We start from the raw sequence: 17,494 nt of genomic DNA, 5'->3' as shown, positions 1-17,494 counted from the left end.
AAAAAACATAAGGATAAATGTCTGTGGAGCTGAGTAATTTCAGACCTTGTTTGTATGCACCTTTTTAGTGAAATTTTTGGAATGTTTTGCATTTAAACATTTACAATTTAACATCCAACAGGATATGGAAAATTGTGGAGCATCCCCAGCTAAATATCTTTTATTTTGTCAGTGACTTTATTTCCTAACCTTCGTGTATTGCATTGAGGATTGGTTCGGATTAACTCGGGACAACTGCAAATAGATTGCAATCAAACTTTCAACTAAACTGCAGCTCTAGTTAGGTTAGTCCTTCCTGTGTGTTAATTTGTGTTCTGTTCATTTGAAATTGGACTGTTGGTCCTCTTTTTTATTTCTCAGTGTCAGTCTCTCAACTGTGTTGGGAGCTTCATTATTAATCCTGTGTTTTTATCTCCATAAAGGACAGTAGTCTGTTATAGATGTTAAAACAGATTATAAATCACATTAACCCATAGAGACAAGGAATGGTTTACATATTTTTCTCAAATGAATACAATGACTTTGGGGTGTTTGGGGAATCCTCAGTACAACATAATGGTCTGCCTGCTCACAGAGGTTCATTATACTCCAGGGTCGCTGTTGCTGTTGGCAAGTTATTTGTTCCTTTAATTGCGGCACAGGCAGCACCTAAACACCCATTATAAGAAAGAGGAGAAGACACTGATATAAGAGTTGGGGGCAAATTCCAAACATCGCCCTTCAAAATCTTAAAAACATTATTGTTCCAAATACATTGTATTACAGTCTTGTCCCAAATACAATTTTTCCTACAAAAAACACTGAGGTACAATTTAAATTTAATATTTCCTGCTCAATCCCCCGCGATCCAGAAATGGAGAAGCGGTAGATGACGAATGAATGAACGAAGGAATGGATGTCCTACTCAATCGAACAGGGGGAAGCAAAGTCCTCCAACACACTGCGGCCTCTTCTGTAAATGAACCCACGAAGAAGATCACTGCGAGGGGAACGTAGAATTAGATGGTACAGAGCAGTTTGCTGTGCTAGGAATTGGATTAATTTACCTTTCTGAGTGTTGTCGTTGTCACATGTTTCAGACATTTTGGAAACTGATATATTTCTTTTCCTTTTGTGTCGAACAAAGCATAACCAGAAAAAAAAAAACACAGAAAGAAATGTCACATATCTCTCTGTGTGCTGTAGCTCTATGGGGTCGCTGCTGTATTGTTTTGATTAGGAAAATCATTGGGAGAGGGAGACTTACGGATTATCTTATCTAAGGTTAGTCTGCTCTAGGTTTTTCTTCCAACATGTTTTTAAAATGCCTGATTTAATAGTGATTCAGATCACACCCTAACGAGTTAGTGCAAAGAAAAGATTATCCTTAGCCTGGCTAAGCTGGCTAACAGCTAGCTAACTAGCTAACATTTCAGCTAGCTGTTATCTCGTGTGTCTGGGTGCTGACAATTGTTTCGATGTTGTAAATATTTTTTCCGCAAAATGTGTCAGATCTTTATGTGTAACATTATTCCTCGGCGATATCAGTTAGGTAGCAACAGTAAAACAGGGTGCAGTGGTGAAAACTGAATCTCATTTCAGCTGTTGATGTTAGCTCATGAGCTACGTTAGCTAACAGCGGTGCTGGTCGCCAGCTGCTCATACGACTTGAATAGCTCATGTCAGCATCTCCGTTGAACTGTGTGAATGAATAACTAAGATCACAGTCGTCGGCCAGTGTGACAATAAACCTACCGATCTGCCTCCCTGCTTTCCATATAGTAGCTTAACCTTTCTACTACAAGCTGACGTTTCTACCGCAGTTGATCTGCTCTGGGGTAAAATTACTAAGAAATGAAAAGGCTAAATAGAATCAAATACCTCAATATGTTACTTTGAAAGTATTATATAGCAATTATTAGAATCATCAAAATGTCAGGATGTCCCGGATCCAAGTCCCCCGATGGCCTTTGGTCCGCTTCAGTGATGATCGTCTATTTAGGGATTTATTATTAGGAGATACGTCTGATAATAGGCATGGAACATTTAAAAAGACTTAAACACTCCATGAGTTTCAAAGTTTAAACCCTCTATGTAAAATTTTAACTATTAGCTTAAACCGTTGAGGTAAAACTACATGCAATTTTACATTGAATCATGCATTACGTGCCTTCAAGCAGCAGGGGACGCTGCTGCACAGTCTTAATTTGAAAATCGATGTATTATACTCTCAAATTAAGTCCATGCAACAATAATAAACATAAATAAATATTATACTTAAAAAAAAATTGCTGTCTTGGTCAAATATGCTTCACAGTGTAGGTTACTGAGACTGTGCTGAAGGTACACACTGGCGATATGATAAATTGACTTCAGGCACAAACAGAAATGTTTGAACTCCAAACATTCTGAACCAAAGTGTTTTAACAGGGATGTTTTTCACACATTTCACAAAATTGTTATTATTTGATCATCAACTGCCTGATGCCTGCATCATTTTCCATAGTACTCGATGCCATGGGCACAGAAAATTACAACCAGGACACAGAGGCTCATTTCCCACACATGAGAAGGTCAAAGGTTAAGACACAAATTATTGTGTCCGAGTCAGTACTGGGCCAACATACAATTTAAAAAGGTGGATTATCAATTAATTTAATCAACAATAGACAACCCTAATGCCTTATAAGTGATTAAGTGACAAACTATTTATTATTGTTACTATTTATTTATGATAATTTTAAAGTTATTTTGAGTGTTTAACATTTATTTGTTATTTCTGCAACTAACATTTAGACTTTAAAACTTAGTGAGCGCAAACACTGAGCTTGAGAACTTTTTCTTCTGAGATTACATTATTGTCTGGAGACTGATGGCATATTGGGCGGCTGTGTTTTTTTTTTTTTTTTTTTCTTTCACTTGCTCAATAATGATTGAAGTCATTAAGACATTTCTATTTGAGGAAATGTGGCTGGCCAAGAAGCGGTTTTGAGCCAAGGGTCGGAGGAGTTAGAAAGAAAAGCTGAAAAGATGATCCGGCTGGAGAGGTAGCGTGTCTGGCCTCAACTTCTTGGCAGGGCAGGATCAATAGTGATAATGTCTCCACACCTCAGTCAGACATTTTTTCAAAATCCTGAACCCACCATTCCCCAGCTGATACATGCAAACTTTAACTAATTACTGATATCGTCATTATTGTTTTGCTTTAGATTTCCCCTATAGTCACAAAAGTCATGGAGGAGCAGACGGGCTCTCCTGCAGCCAACACTGACATCAACAGCCAGAGAAACGGAGATGAGGTAAGAGCTCAACACACAGTTATCCAAGAACATTTTCCTCAGTTTTTCCATTTCAGAGTCCAAGAGTGTCCTCTCAGTGGGTTTCTTGGAGGGATTGTTACCTGGACCTTCAATGCATATCTGTTTTTGTTATCTATGCAGAAGCCCCGGCGTGGCAACTGGACCAAGGGGAGGAAGAGGAAGAAACCAATGAAGGACAGCAATGCACCTAAGGCCCCCCTAACAGGCTACGTTCGTTTCATGAACGACAGACGGGAGCAGCTACGAGCCGAGCGACCAGACGTGCCTTTTCCAGAGATTACGAGGATGCTGGGCAATGAGTGGAGCAAGCTGCCCCCTGAGGAGAAGCAGGTCAGTGAAGAACATACTAAGCAAATAACTGTGAAGAATGATGCATCAAAGTTCTGAATTTCTCTCCTTTCCGCTTTTTAAGTAATTTGGTGTATGAGGAATATTTACACAGATTAGTACAGCTATAATGAATAACACGAGCAACTGTTCTGAAAAAGCAATGGGAGGAAAAAAAAAAAAGACCACAGGCAGACTGCAAAACTGTGAGTAGGTTTTTAATTAATAAGAAAAGTGACTTTTAATAGTGAATTGTCACTTTTGGTAATTGCAGCATTTGTGTCTCAAAGCACTTGGTGCAAATATTCACCTGAAACATGTCTACAGATCAAATTTTTCACAAAAGTGGAGGAATGTGGAGGAATAAAAGCCTGTTGAGCGTAGAGTGTCAGTGCTGACGACATACCAACTTTAACTATGTTTTCTAACTGTTGTATAGACATCTTTGTATAGAGTGTATTGCCATAGTTTGACCACATCTTGTGTAGTGTCCTGGACATTCTTTCAACTGTGTAGACATGGCTACGAGACTTTGCATAACAATCTGTCTGTTATATTTAAATTTTTTCAAATAGAAGAATGATTTTGAATTCTGCATTTCATATGATGTTCCCATGTAGAAGGAAATATATTGAAAAGCAGGCTATGCATTAGGGCGTATATGGTTTGATTGAAAGACTGCACCATAAACAACAACCAACATGACAGGCTTAAAGAACAGAGCAGGTCATATCCACCCCTCACCCCTCCTCAGCTCACTCCTCACCCCCTTCTCCTCAAAATATGTTTTCCCCTAGTTTCATAAAATCAAGATGGCTGACAGACAAATTACAAACCGAAGGCTTCACAAACCCAAGGGTGAGAGAAGGAGTTTAGCCATGTTTTGTATTTGAATCCAAAGATACAACAGAGGGTAGATAACATTTTGGCAGACCTGTATCAAATTGTTGTTTCACACAGCTGCGTCAGATTTCCCTTTATCCAGGGACAAAGTCTTTGCATGAAGATGGTTTTATCAGCTTTTCTTCTAATCCAAAACTAATTACAAACTGAATTTTTGTTGCAGGCATCGATTGAAAGTAGGTTATTAATATTAGAAACTGCTGATTTTTATCTATTGAAAGGAACTAATCCTGATTCAGAATAATTACTCCCACTGATCGTACCAACTCACCCACAATTCTGCTAGATCCTATTTCAGCACCTATCACCTTTCATTGTCATCCCTGCAGCGATACTTGGATGAGGCTGAGCGAGATAAGGAACGCTACATGCGTGAGCTGGAGAAGTACCAGAAGACCGAAGCCTACAAACATTTCACCAGGAAGGTCCAGGAGAAGCAGAAAGGCAAGCGGCACAGAGGAGGTGAGATTTGGCTAAAGAGAAATGGCAACTTAGCAGCCTCAAACACTTTTGGAAGTTAGTCAACTACCAATTGAAGGTTGTACTGTAAAAAAGAAATCAAATGTCTCTGGAAACATCTGGGGATGTTTCCTACACAGATTAGTTGACAGACAGAAACACGAATCTCAAACAAATGCCAAGCGCAGCAACAACAGTTTTAAATCTGTCTTATGATGAAATATAAATGTAGAGATGGAGGTCTGAAATCTCCTTTGGATGGTGTTGGCATGTTGGGTGACTGTGAGTCTGGGATCACACTGCGTGGCGTGTGAGATTCCTGACAGAAAGTCAGTCTCTTAAATGGAACCGATTTCAAGTTGTCACTGTTAAAATTATTTAAAAAAAATATATGCATGTTTTTCATGTCTGCCTCGCATCAGATTGAGTTGAGACATATTGACTATAGAGTTTTGAGTAATAATGCTGTATGATGACAAAATGTCTTCTTTCTTTCTTTCAACAAGATATGCACATTATAGGTGGAAATAAGTGAGGCGCTGAATCTCATCAAGTGCTGCAGCCATGACGCACGTGTCTGCTCTAACCTGTTAATGTCTGCAATAAAGAGAAATGACACAAGCACTGCCAGGGCTGGAAATGTTTTCCTATTTGGAAAAAAAAATAATTTTGTGTAATAATTTAAAATAATAATAATAAAAAAAAAAAATGCCAAAAAAAAAAACTCACCTGGAAGATTTTGCTCTTACTACTTGCTATTGTGAATTACGACACACTGAATGTGTTCCAGTGTTCAGGGTGGAAACACAGGACTGTTTTTGCTTTGCTTACTCAATGGAAATATGTCAGGCAAAGGGGTTACAAGTTCATAGTAGTTCAGGTCATAAGTTATAGTTCAGCTTGAGGCCAAGGAGCCGTCACTGTTTACAACACATGGTCGGTATTATCTACTCCCATTCTGTTATGCTTAATAAATCTCAGTTTAAATATCAGAAATGTTGATGACATAAACAGCTCTGCCCTGGCAAAAAGAGAAAAGCACTCCACAGAAGTAGTTGGTCTCATTTCACTTGATTCACAACATGGAATATGCCAATGGGATTTTTATTTTTCTTGGATTACTTTTATTAGTTTTAACAATTCACTATGTGGCAGAGTCCCACTGCACAGCGCCGGAGGGAACATGAACTATCTGCTGTCCTCTTTCATTACTCTTTCCTTCCTCCCCAGATGTTGGGCACCAGGTAACCAGTGAGGCCCTTCACGAGGTCAGTAACTCTTGCCTTTTCTTTCACACTCATAATCTCTTTTGTGAAGAAGAAAATATCATATTTAATAAAAGATCAGTAATACATATAGTATGCAATAATATAGTATTTAGGTTTTTTCCTCAGTTTATCAGAATGACTTTAGTCCCTGTTCAGACACACATACCAACTCCAGATATTATAAATTGTAATCATGATAATAATAATAACAACAATACTATCACTAATAATAATAATAATAATAATAATTTAGTATGGTTTTGCCATTTTCTCACTCAAGTTTGTGTTCCCCCTCCTTGCTCAACACATTAAGTGTTTATTGATGCTTCACTAAAACAGCGTTGGTGCTGTGGTTGTGATCCAAACACTTACCTTTTTACTAAGTGTGTAATTCACTTTCATGAAGTTCTGCATTTAATTAAAAGGTTCTTGGTAAATCTTTCAGGATGCTCTGATAGGTTAGAGACCAGGTAACTTTACTCGAATAAGCATTCCTCTTGGAATTTACACACAGAATTGCACAGAATTCAACATAAGTTGAATTGATGATTATGTCAAAAAATAAGGAAAGATTATGTATTCTTTAAGAAGAGGGACAATACAAGGGAAAAGCAACCTTGTAATATTAGATATAATATTTTTTCTTTCAAATGATTAAAAACCATCTCAGCTTTTGATATCATGGCAGCACCATAGATGGGATTAGACCTACCTCTTCACTTCTTCTACTCTACTGCTGTATTTCCCCTGTGGCCATATATGAAATCAATTACCACTCACAGCCAAGCTAGATAAATGACCACTTCTGGCTGTCAGTCTGTGCTGCTAAATGGTTTCAGCATTCAGCTCATCACCTTCCCTTTTACTCTCTCTGGCTACTAACAGAAGGATGCAGAGGGGAAGGACAGGACTGTGTTTGACATACCAATCTTCACAGAGGAGTTCCTCAACCACAGCAAAGGTAAAGAGTCACAACACAGCCAGCTGTATTGCTGAGAAAAGTGCTTTGTGTAGATATTTTTAAAAACCTCCCTCTGTCTAAGTGTTTCTGAACACAGTCTGCTTCTACCTCAGGAGAACTTTTGTTCTATAGGGCACCATTATCCCAGAATAGTTTGTCCTAAACTTGGAGAGAACACGCCTCTCTGTGCAAATGAAACATTGATGATAACTCTGGCTACTGTATCATCTCTCTTTAGACTGCTGTTTTGCAATTGTTTCTCTTCCTATGTATGTTCTACAACAGCACGTGAAGCTGAGATGCGGCAGTTGCGCAAGACCAACATGGAGTATGAGGAGCGTAACGCAGCGCTGCAGAAGCATGTGGAGAGCATGCGTGGGGCAGTAGAGAGGCTGGAGGGCGACGTGATGCAAGAGAGGGGACGCAATGGGCTCCTGCACCAGCACTTGGAGACCCTGCGCCAGGCGCTCACCTCCAGTTTCTCCGCTGTGCCTCTGCCAGGTGACCACACTGTGCCAGCATCAGTTCATCCACCAACAAAAATGAGGCATATAATAACACAATTTGTATTAAGCTCCAACCAAAATGAAATGAAAATACTCAACACCATCCTTGGTGACTTTTTATGCTGTGCGTTTCTGCAGCCTCCAAAGTTTTGTCAAACATTTTCAGATATAGAGTTCACTATAAGATTGGGCCATTAGTTTGGGGAATGTTGAACAAAAAAGGAAATCTTTTATCAAGTCAGTATTCTGCTGAGAGTGAAAAAGTACAGCAAAACTGCTGTGCTTTTATGTCTGAAAGTAACAATGTGGCTCTTGGGTTTAAGTTGTGCTGATACTGTCCAAAGTACATTATAAACCAATATTGATTTGATACCCGATACAAATAATCCGGCCTTAGACACAAACACAGAGGTGTGATATTAGGTGATATTTACGTTGGCAAGACATAAATAATAATGTAGGTGTGGTTAAACAGCATGTGTGTATTTACTGAGCCTTGAAGTCCAGCATCTCCTCGATCCACACATCTAAACAAATTGTACCATCGGACTGTCCATGTTCTGGAACTCTAGCTTCTTCATTTTACCCTATTCATTATTTAAATCGAAGGAATGTCTTCTCACTCTGTTCATACTTGTTTGATGCACATACACAACCTTTGCTGGGGTCACACCCAAAGCTTCTCTCTTTCATTTTCCTCCACACCTATTATAAATTTCTTGCTCACGCAGCAGAGAGAAAGACTCCACAAACAGCACAAATTGACAATGCTGCTGGAATAATTTCATAACAGCTTGACTTTGAAAAATGATTGCTAAACCCATTTAGAACTAGCCCTAGGGAAGCTTCTGAGTGAACATCTGAGTTGACATGGCAATGTGTTTTCCTCTTGAGTTGTGTAATTTCTCAAATGATATAACTAATTTAAATTAACTTACGTTGACAACCTCTCAGTCTTGCTTGTTATTATATTTCTATATCTTAGTTTTCCATTTTTTGCTTCTCCTTTTGATGATTTTGACAAATACAGTATTTTTACTTTTAAACTTTTACAGTGAAGCTGCAGAAATAATTGTCCTTGGCCTGACGTTGACCAGACTGTTTTGACAATGTGACCCAGTGATGTCGCTTGGAGAAAAACATATTGACAGTGACAAGTAGTGGCTGGTGGTGTTGTGTCTGGACCATTTTCATCCTGATCAGTCTTCCAGTCATCAGTCATCCAGTATTTCCACCCCCAGTTTTCTGTTCAGCACAAAGAAAACTGAGAATTCTGCTGTTGGCAAACAGGGCAGCATGATGGCATAGTGGTTAGCGCTGTTGCCCCACAATAAGAAGGCCACGGGCTCGGTGGTAGGATTCTGGAGCCTTTCTGTGAGGAGGTTGCATGTTCTCCCTGGGCCTGCATGGATTTCCTCTGGGTACTCTGGTTTCCTCCCACTGTCTGAAGACATCATGTTTAGGTTAATTGGTGCCTGTAGGTCTGAGTGTTTGTCTGTGTGTGTTGGCCCTGTGATGAACTGGCAACCTGTCCAGGGTGTATCCCACCCTCACCCAATGTGAGCTGGGATTGGCGCCAGGATCCCCTATGACCCCAAAACGGATAAGCAGTAGAAGATGAATGTTGGCCAACAGTGGTTAAATTTAAACAGCATGACGTGTAGAGATGAGTTGTAAAATTAAGATGATATTTTGTTTTTTATTAGTGGATAAAATTTAAAGCGGGCATCACATCTGTTTGTCTTACAGGCACTGGAGAAACACCCACCATTGAAACAATTGACTCATATATGAAACGACTCCACAGCATCATTGTCGGTAACCCCCAAGAACACGAGAATCTCATCAACACAGTGAGAGATGTTGTCAACCGTTTGGACAGGCAAGTCTTAAGTATCCAAACATTTCCACATTACTACTTTGCAGTAAAAGTTAAACCACTTATTAATCCTCTTAAGCACACAAAGACGTATATACTTCCAAATATCACATCGACTTGACTTTTCTTGCTCCACAGTAGTTTAAAGTAGAGAATCAGCACTCTTTATCATCTCCTGATTTGTAGATGTGTGACCCTTACTCTGACCAATACACTCAAACATTTGGTTTAGGCTTTTGATCCACCCACTTTGATGGTGATGGCTTGAGTCACATCTTTAAAACAGGACACTCATATTGACTTTAGCAGTTGATGTCACAACCCATAAGTGTCTCTTTTCAGAGGCTCAGCTGCCCATTGCTTGAGTACTAAATCTAAATGAATGCTTTATTATTCCAATTTCAGAGTGAGGAGAAGTTGAGCTGAGTTTATTTTTGTGACAGAATAATTATATTATATTTTCAGAAAGAAGGAAAAAAAACATGCAGGAATTACTACTCAGAAGAATGATCATAATTCATTTATAAGAAACTTAAAATCACCTTCTCAAACAACGAAAACGTGAAACTTTCATTGTTGGCATATTCTTACATTATAATGGCTAATGATGCTTTTCCCTCTGACAGTGAAGACAAGTTGTGATTGAGTGACACAATCAACTGTAGTTATTCAGAGTCTGAATATGTGGAGCACCTTTTTTAGAATAACAACTTTATTTAGGAGAAAGTACAAAGGTATGAAAAAAACTTAGATGCCTTAATGTGTGTTTAAAAGAACTTAATGTTTATTAGTGTGCAAAGCCAGGTAACTATTGCCACCTCTCTCTGTGCCTATGTGCATGTGAAGCTAACAAAGAGTAAGAAAAGCTTGACAGGAGGAGTTTGGCAGAATGTAAATAAGGTTGTGTGTATGAATGCATGTCAGAATAAACTGACATACAATCACTCAACCAGAGAAATCCATTACCACATTCAGTGCAGACATGTGAATGCTAACCTGCAAGGAGAGAAGGCTGCCAACTAGCCACATGTAGCCTAACCAGTAAAACATTGCTCTTCCAATTAAAATTTGTTCTGCTTGTTTTCTTACTTTAAGACAATTAGAGTAGTTTAAATTACCAGTGAATCACCAGAGGGTTAGGGTTAGTGCGTTAGTCATTAGGAAGCTCTCTGGTCTTAAGTAGAATTTTGAGTTTTGCCTCAAGGTCTGTTTGTTAGCCATTCCAGAGATTGGTAGATGTGATTATAAGATGGTGTTTCTCTGTCTTTTACCTCAGATAACTGGACCAAGTCTAGCCTGTGTGATGGATTGAGAATGACAACGACATTAAGGAGATGATGTTTCCGGGTTGACGTTGAATCTTCCTGCCAGCCTGTCATTATAGTAAATTTTAAATCATCTTTTGTTACTCTGTTAAAATGACGTAGCGTTTCATATTTATTTATTGTTTGTACTTTTTTTACACACGCTTTTCTTTATTGATATAGCTGTAGTTTGGTTTATAATATGACAGTTTTGCCACTCCTTGCTCCTCTTTTGTCTTTGCCATCTATTTATAGTAAATGATTCCACAAAACTATCTAACCGATCATCCAAGAAATATTGTTGAGCAGACTTTCCGTCTTCATGCTTTGTTGGGAAAAAAAACACTTGCTATCTATGTTTCTTTTTCTCTGTGAAAAATATGTTTTTGAGTCTCCAATAAATGTATTTACATCATGTCAGCAGGCGGTTTGTTTGTAAAAGTTCATGACAGGCAGGAGATACATTTATAGGTAGACACTAGAGTTAGTACTGCCCTAGATTTTGTTTTATTTTATTCCAAAGTGTGAAGTGATGAAATAATCTCTCTTTGATGGTGTGTTGAAAATCTGAAACGTAAAAATTAGGCAGCAGTTAACCAATTTGCCAAACTCAATGCTGCATTTCCAGTTTCTGTTTTATGACACTAGCAAGTACAGTCAATCTGTCAGCACACTGCTGAATCACTCTACTATATCATACAGAAATATGTGGTGAATCTGTGGTATTACACCACTGTGCAGAGTTGTGATTGGTCACCAGCCAAGCTTATTTACTTATAGTAAATGTGGAGTTAAGAAGGGTTTTAGTGCTGAAGTTAATTGAGCAACTTTACTGTAATTTACTGGATCTGGAGAGGGACACGAATTACTTTGTAGTCAGTGGCTCATTCACAGACACTGAGCTGCACAGCAGCTTTGGGGAAACAATAAACTACTGTATAGCATTTGACAGTTTTCCCACTCAGCTGTATTAGGAGAGAGAACAGCTGAATGAGCTACAAAATGGCTGTGGAGGACTCTATGAATGCTTGTTAGTCAAGTCAGGTTGTTAAATGATCCCATTGTTTGATCATGAGTTGGCCAGCCAGCTTGGATAATGTACTATCAAATTGCTAACATAGCACTGTATTTGTTTTTAAGTATGAGCCTTTCCGGTTTCCATTCCCTGATGCCCATTTCCTTCTTTCCAGCTGAGACTTCCTGTCCACAGCGACCATATGTGTCACAGTGTTATAGCCAACAATGTCCCTAACAGATATTTTGTTCCCACAGGAGAGTCAGATTCTACAGCCATTACTTACAAATCCAGCTTCTTCCTCTCTCTGTGCCATGTGATGCAGTGTGGTGAGGACTTTGTTTTACAGTTGTCTAATCACAAAAGTTAAAAATTTTACAACCTGGAAGCAGATAAAATGTCAGCTTGTTTTATAGTTGTATAATTTTTATGGTAAAAGGAAAACAAGTGATAGATTCAAGTTTAAAAAGCTTTGTGGCCCTTGTGTCATTTAACAAGGCTATAGTCCAGCGGCTCTTTGAGGCTGTACAAATTTTAATGTCAGCAGGCTAAGATAAAATAAAGTTCTCCATTTCTGTTTTGTGTCATTAGCTGTAATCAAAAAATGCAGCAGAGCATCGTGGACTGTCATTTGTTTTTCAGGTATTTGCATAAGCTAAAGTCCTAGACAAATTAAACTTTAGACATAATGTGATGATATATCATACAAGGTCAGGAGGTCATCGATGTATCCAGCACTGTTTTTGTTCACTTCTTGCGACGTTTCAGTCAAAACCACAAATATTTCCTGTTGGGAAAATATCGGGGGAGACCAACGACCAGCAGGATGAGCTGTCTGGGAACCACAAATGTCTGCACACAATTTGATGCCTTGGTGATCTAGTTGATGTTGTGCTATTTCAGTGGATACCTGGGAAGTTTGAGCTGTTGTTTATATGAGATGAAAAGATTAAGTATCTCAGCAGTCAGTGGATTTGCATTAATGCATGCATTAATGCATTAATATCTGCACGAGCTTGTTTGATTTAAAAAAAAAAAAAAACAAAAAAAACAAAACATATACCAACCTCAAGACAGAGTTGGAAGAAAAAGTGAGAAAATTATCAAGGTAATTCTGAGTTATCCTCTGAGTTATTTTTTCTGATATTTGTCAAGAAATTTTCACCTAAATCAACACAGCTGACCGACATTTCACACTGCTAGCATAGCTAACTGTGCTATATATAATGTTATCCTCGCTCTTTTAAGTGGTAGATGTACAAAGGGATTAAAACTATATCCGGTGGAGATATGTAACCAGTGAGATACACTATTGTATTGTAGTTGTTTACCTTTGTTGTTGTTTAACTTCTGGGATCATCTTTTACATGTGCGCAGTAAGCCCCAAAGCGCATTTGTTTCATGAGCTCAGCTACAGCCCTCTTTTCGCTTTGATGTCAGCCCAAAGCTGTAATGAAAGAAGATAAAAAAGAGAAAATAAGAATAAATAGCAAAGAGTAATTATTACGTTTTACCTCATGTTTAAGTCCATGTGTTGACCCATTTAGCACATCTCCATGGACCCAATGCGTCGTCTGTCTTCTTTTTAAGGCAAAATAGCATTGATGGAGCGGAGATGCAGCCTGGCTGTTCTCCAGTCCCTCACATCATGTCATTCCTTTTTCCAGATCATCATCACACCCACTCTTTGTCTTTGTGAAAAAACACCCACTCAAATACAAACACCCTCTTTCCTCCTTGGTTGGGTCATGTCTGCATCCTCCTAGGCTAGCTTCCTGTCCATGGATTGGTGGGCTGACATGAGAATGGAGCCAGCTCTGGCAGAGAGCCACAGATCCTGGACCAGAGGAGGGAAGGAGGGGCTCAGAGAGGATGAGTCAGACATCATATGCTGAATTGGCACTCAACACTATTAATGTCCTGAATGGTTTCTGTTAGCATAAGAGCAAACACCCTTATGGTTAAAATGAGCCACATTTTATTAGTGTATTCAGGTGTGTGGGCCAATAAACATTTATGGAGACCCTTTTAATCATCTAGATGAGATGCAATGGTAATTGACTTATTAAATGTTTTCAATGGCACAAAATCCCCATCCCTTATTAAATCAAAACCATATTCAGCTCAGTGAGTCACTGCTGAGAGACATTGTTGACCTAAGTTACTGGGGTAGGAAATGACCAATATGACTGCATGGCTTTTTTTCATTATTATTTTTTTTTTTTTTTTATTTTAGGGAAATTGTGTACTCTGGGTACTCCAGTTTCCTCTCATCGTCCAAAGACATGTTTGGGTCAAGCGGTGACTCTAAATTGTCCGGAGGTCTGTCTGTCTGTGTGTGTTGGCATTGTAATGGACTGGTGACCTGTCCGGGGTGTACCCCACCCTGAAATTAAAGGGATCAGACTGCAGACAGATAGCACCACCAGTTCTAAGATAAATGATTCTGAGATTTTTGCTGTCTTTCCTTGAGATTGAAGTTCCACTCCAGATCTATCAGCCTCACTTACTTCCATAAAGAGGAGAAAAGTTAAATTTCAGTGCTTTTAAGAGAATTATTTATTTTTCTATCCCATCATTGGGGAAAATGTCCCAATTTTAAACTCTGTTGCTGTTGAGTTATTTGAAACTTCATTGTGTCACTTCCAGCCAACCTGACTAACACCTCAGTCTCAGATCTTTGGGATGGCACTCCAACTGTGATGCACATGAGTATTTTGTAATGATTGATTTTTTTCTTCATTTCAGTTTAGAGCAAAGCAGTGTGTCATATTACATGCTCTTTTCCTTGCACATTTTCACTTTCTTTCAAAGAAAAAGCTCTTGCCAAAATGAAAACATGCAAAGCATCACAAACATTGTTAGTAACTGTGGAGGTAAAAATTTGTCTCTCTGAGAAGAAAAATTGTCTATTTGATGAAAACTGTGTGTTCATATTTATAAGGCTTTATCAGTTCATTTTGTTTTATTAACAACTTTTATCCTCACTAACTTCATACCACAAACTCTAAGGCCTTTTGAACTAATTCTCCCATGATGTTCACATAATAGAGAGGTAGACCTCTCAAAATGAGCACTTTGAAAATTGATTAATCAAAGGTGAGGGGCATAGGCAGATTACACAAAACCCCTAGGAGGCATTTCAAGAGCATACAACAACAACCCCCCAACTATTTATTCAGCTTTAGAGTGAAAGAGAGAGAACTGTTAAAGCAAAAGAAGAAAATGCAACTCATCCTTACTCCCCCTTGATTCATCATCTGCCCCCTCTCTGCCATCCACCCCCAGCCCTGGAAAATCCTAGGCTTCAGTGCCCGGCACTGGGGCAGGGAGGAGGAGGTGGCGGGGTAGGAAAAAACAATGCTTGGAATGTATAAAAAAAAAAAAAACTTCAGTCATTCCCACATGTCAATCCCTGGCTCAGCTCCTCCTCCTTCTTTTCCCCAACCTCACGTTGCCTTCATGTTCTCTTCATAAACTCTAATATTTAGGAGGATGCAACTGTCATGTGTCTAAACTAACCAATGCCGTTGCTGCTTGAAACATACAGTTTGCTGCTTAATGCAAAATTTAATTTTAAACATAATCCAGTAGGGGGACACTTAAAACTTGCCTGTGTGATCTTGCCCACATTCGGCTTTGAATATATCCAACGGCACATGAAGGCAACAGGAAAGGAGGGGATTTCCTCTCTCGTGGTTATTACCCCTAAAGAGAGAAGCATGATGTCGGTAAAAGATACACTGCTGCTCTCAACACTTTGCAATAGCTGTAACACACACACACTGGCTGTGGCGTTGTACCCTAGATCTGTGCACCTCCTGATGTCAGCTTCCTTTTCCACACAAACGGGGTTTTGAATAATTAGGAAGGCTTGAGATCAATTTGCACTTTGAAGTTGCGAAGTCATCAATGAATGCGACTTTTTTAAGGCCTTGCATAAAGAGTACAATGTGATGGAAAACACAGAGGAACACAGTGTCAGGTACTACTATTATTATTAAACTGTCACAATCATTATGCTTTTTATTATATTTTGCCTCACTGTGAAAGTATTCCATATTCCAACAGTGTTGTGCAATTTTCAGACTCGTGGTTATTTTAATGAAGCATACATAAGAAATAGCCTCTGGGATGGGACATGACAATGCATCATACTTTACAAGCTGATCATATGTTCTGCTCGAGGAAGTCAACTGAAAAATAACAGAACATGAAGCTGAAACAAACTATTCCCCCCCCTAGATATACAGAGCAAGGCAAGTGCAAAGTGTAATATGAATGCATTTATATCAGAATTGCAATTTGTACCACTGGACATTGAACAACACTGACCGTAAAAACGTCATGACAAGTAAGAATTAATTGAAAACAGTAATACTGATGATTAGCCATGATCACTGTGGGGGAACTACACCCATGAAGTTTATGACAAATTTACAGTGAATTTGTTTATTAAAACGCACATGAGCAAATGGAAAATGTTAACTTTATCAAAATGGAAATTACTTAAAAATGTCCCTTCCACCTGCTAATAAAAACTCAATAATAAGTTATGAACTATTTAAATATTAAAATATTGTTAATATGTGATAATAGTAATATGTGCATGATAAGTGACTGATCGGTAGTTCACTTGGAAAAAACACACGCCGCTCTACCTAAACGGACGGGGTTGCTTTGCGCGTTCACGCGGTCGTCTTGGCCAGCCCCAGAGTCCCGGTGCGCTCGCTCCCGCGGCCAGGCTGTTGGAAAAAATTGCAGCGGCTGTAGCTGAAGCCAAGCAGAGAGGAGCCGTGAGCGGAAAGATCACCGGCACCGGACATTGTCGAGCCGACAAACAACTGGATTTCCCCCAGTTCTTACCTGGGACGACGTTGTCAAAAAAGCGGGATCTATGGCTGTGGAGAAGCGCTAGGAAGAGAGCGGGCGGTACGCGGCGTCCGAGAGGTAAGGAAAAGTTAGCTAAGGGCTCCCTTTCCCCCCTCCAAAAAATGGAAAGTGTTCCAGCCACAGGTCTCAGCCGGTCTCCCTTCAGCGGCCAAGTTGGAGCTTGAACGGCGGCGTCTTTATCGACGAGCTAACGGCTCCGCGGCGCCGCGGTCAGAGATGCGAAGGCGGCAGAAGTTTGCTAGCTGTTGTCGGTGTTGACGGAGCCGCGGACTGAGGGCTGACTGCAAAAACGTCGCAACACAACACCCGCTGCTGCCACCGCTGTCAGGAACGAGGCTAAGCCCGAACACCGGGACCGGAAAGGGGGGCAACTCCAGACCCCGAAGCCGCTTGTTGTTTTGGTTTTTGGCTCTAAACTTAGTTTCGCTGGGAATCAAACCCGTACAAAAAAAACGCAACTTCTCTGGGGACAGGCGGCGCTGACAAGGACAGGGGGTTCAGGGACCATCAGGACCATCATTTTTTTTTTTAATCTTCTATTATAGTACTTGGAGGGGAGGTGTTAACGGTTCACCTGCAGAACAGACACTAAGTCACAACAACAGCATTTATTTAGCGAGATTTACCCCGACACCCACTGCTGTATGTAAACAGGTGTAAGGCATCATCTTGCCTTGCCC

The 17,494-nt window shown here is 39.6% G+C and overlaps 2 protein-coding genes across 3 annotated transcripts in view; both read left to right on the top strand.

Annotated features, from left to right (window-relative positions):
* Positions 1 to 1,134: 1,134 nt before the first annotated feature.
* Positions 1,135 to 11,326, top strand: hmg20a (high mobility group 20A). The gene is made up of 9 exons (XM_029523929.1): positions 1,135 to 1,263; positions 3,189 to 3,278; positions 3,420 to 3,629; positions 4,859 to 4,991; positions 6,219 to 6,256; positions 7,142 to 7,217; positions 7,503 to 7,718; positions 9,473 to 9,605; positions 10,879 to 11,326. Exons 2-9 carry the CDS (start codon positions 3,213 to 3,215, stop codon positions 10,880 to 10,882), a joined length of 876 nt encoding a protein of 291 aa, XP_029379789.1. The 5' UTR covers positions 1,135 to 1,263; positions 3,189 to 3,212; the 3' UTR covers positions 10,883 to 11,326.
* Positions 11,327 to 16,656: 5,330 nt separating this feature from the next.
* The window catches only part of peak1 (pseudopodium-enriched atypical kinase 1), a 97,564-nt gene continuing 96,726 nt past the window's right edge, over positions 16,657 to 17,494 (top strand). For both annotated transcript variants that reach the window (XM_029523926.1, XM_029523927.1), the window contains exon 1: positions 16,657 to 16,871. The gene's annotated coding sequence lies outside the window, so the exon portion shown is untranslated. The remainder of the gene's footprint in view (positions 16,872 to 17,494) is intronic.

The sequence above is a fragment of the Echeneis naucrates genome, chromosome 16 (genome assembly GCF_900963305.1).
Source record: "Echeneis naucrates chromosome 16, fEcheNa1.1, whole genome shotgun sequence".
NCBI lineage: Eukaryota > Metazoa > Chordata > Actinopteri > Carangiformes > Echeneidae > Echeneis > Echeneis naucrates.
Note: the sequence above shows the minus strand (reverse complement) of the source record. Positions and strands in the feature narration are given on the sequence as shown.

Coding starts and splice junctions, on each gene's coding strand:
- hmg20a (XM_029523929.1), top strand. CDS start 3,213: ATGGAGGAGCAGACGGGCTCTCCTGCAGCCAACACTGACATCAACAGC. Junction 6,257..7,141: donor CCAGTGAGGCCCTTCACGAG/GTCAGTAACTCT, acceptor GGCTACTAACAG/AAGGATGCAGAGGGGAAGGA. Junction 7,719..9,472: donor CTCCGCTGTGCCTCTGCCAG/GTGACCACACTG, acceptor TTTGTCTTACAG/GCACTGGAGAAACACCCACC.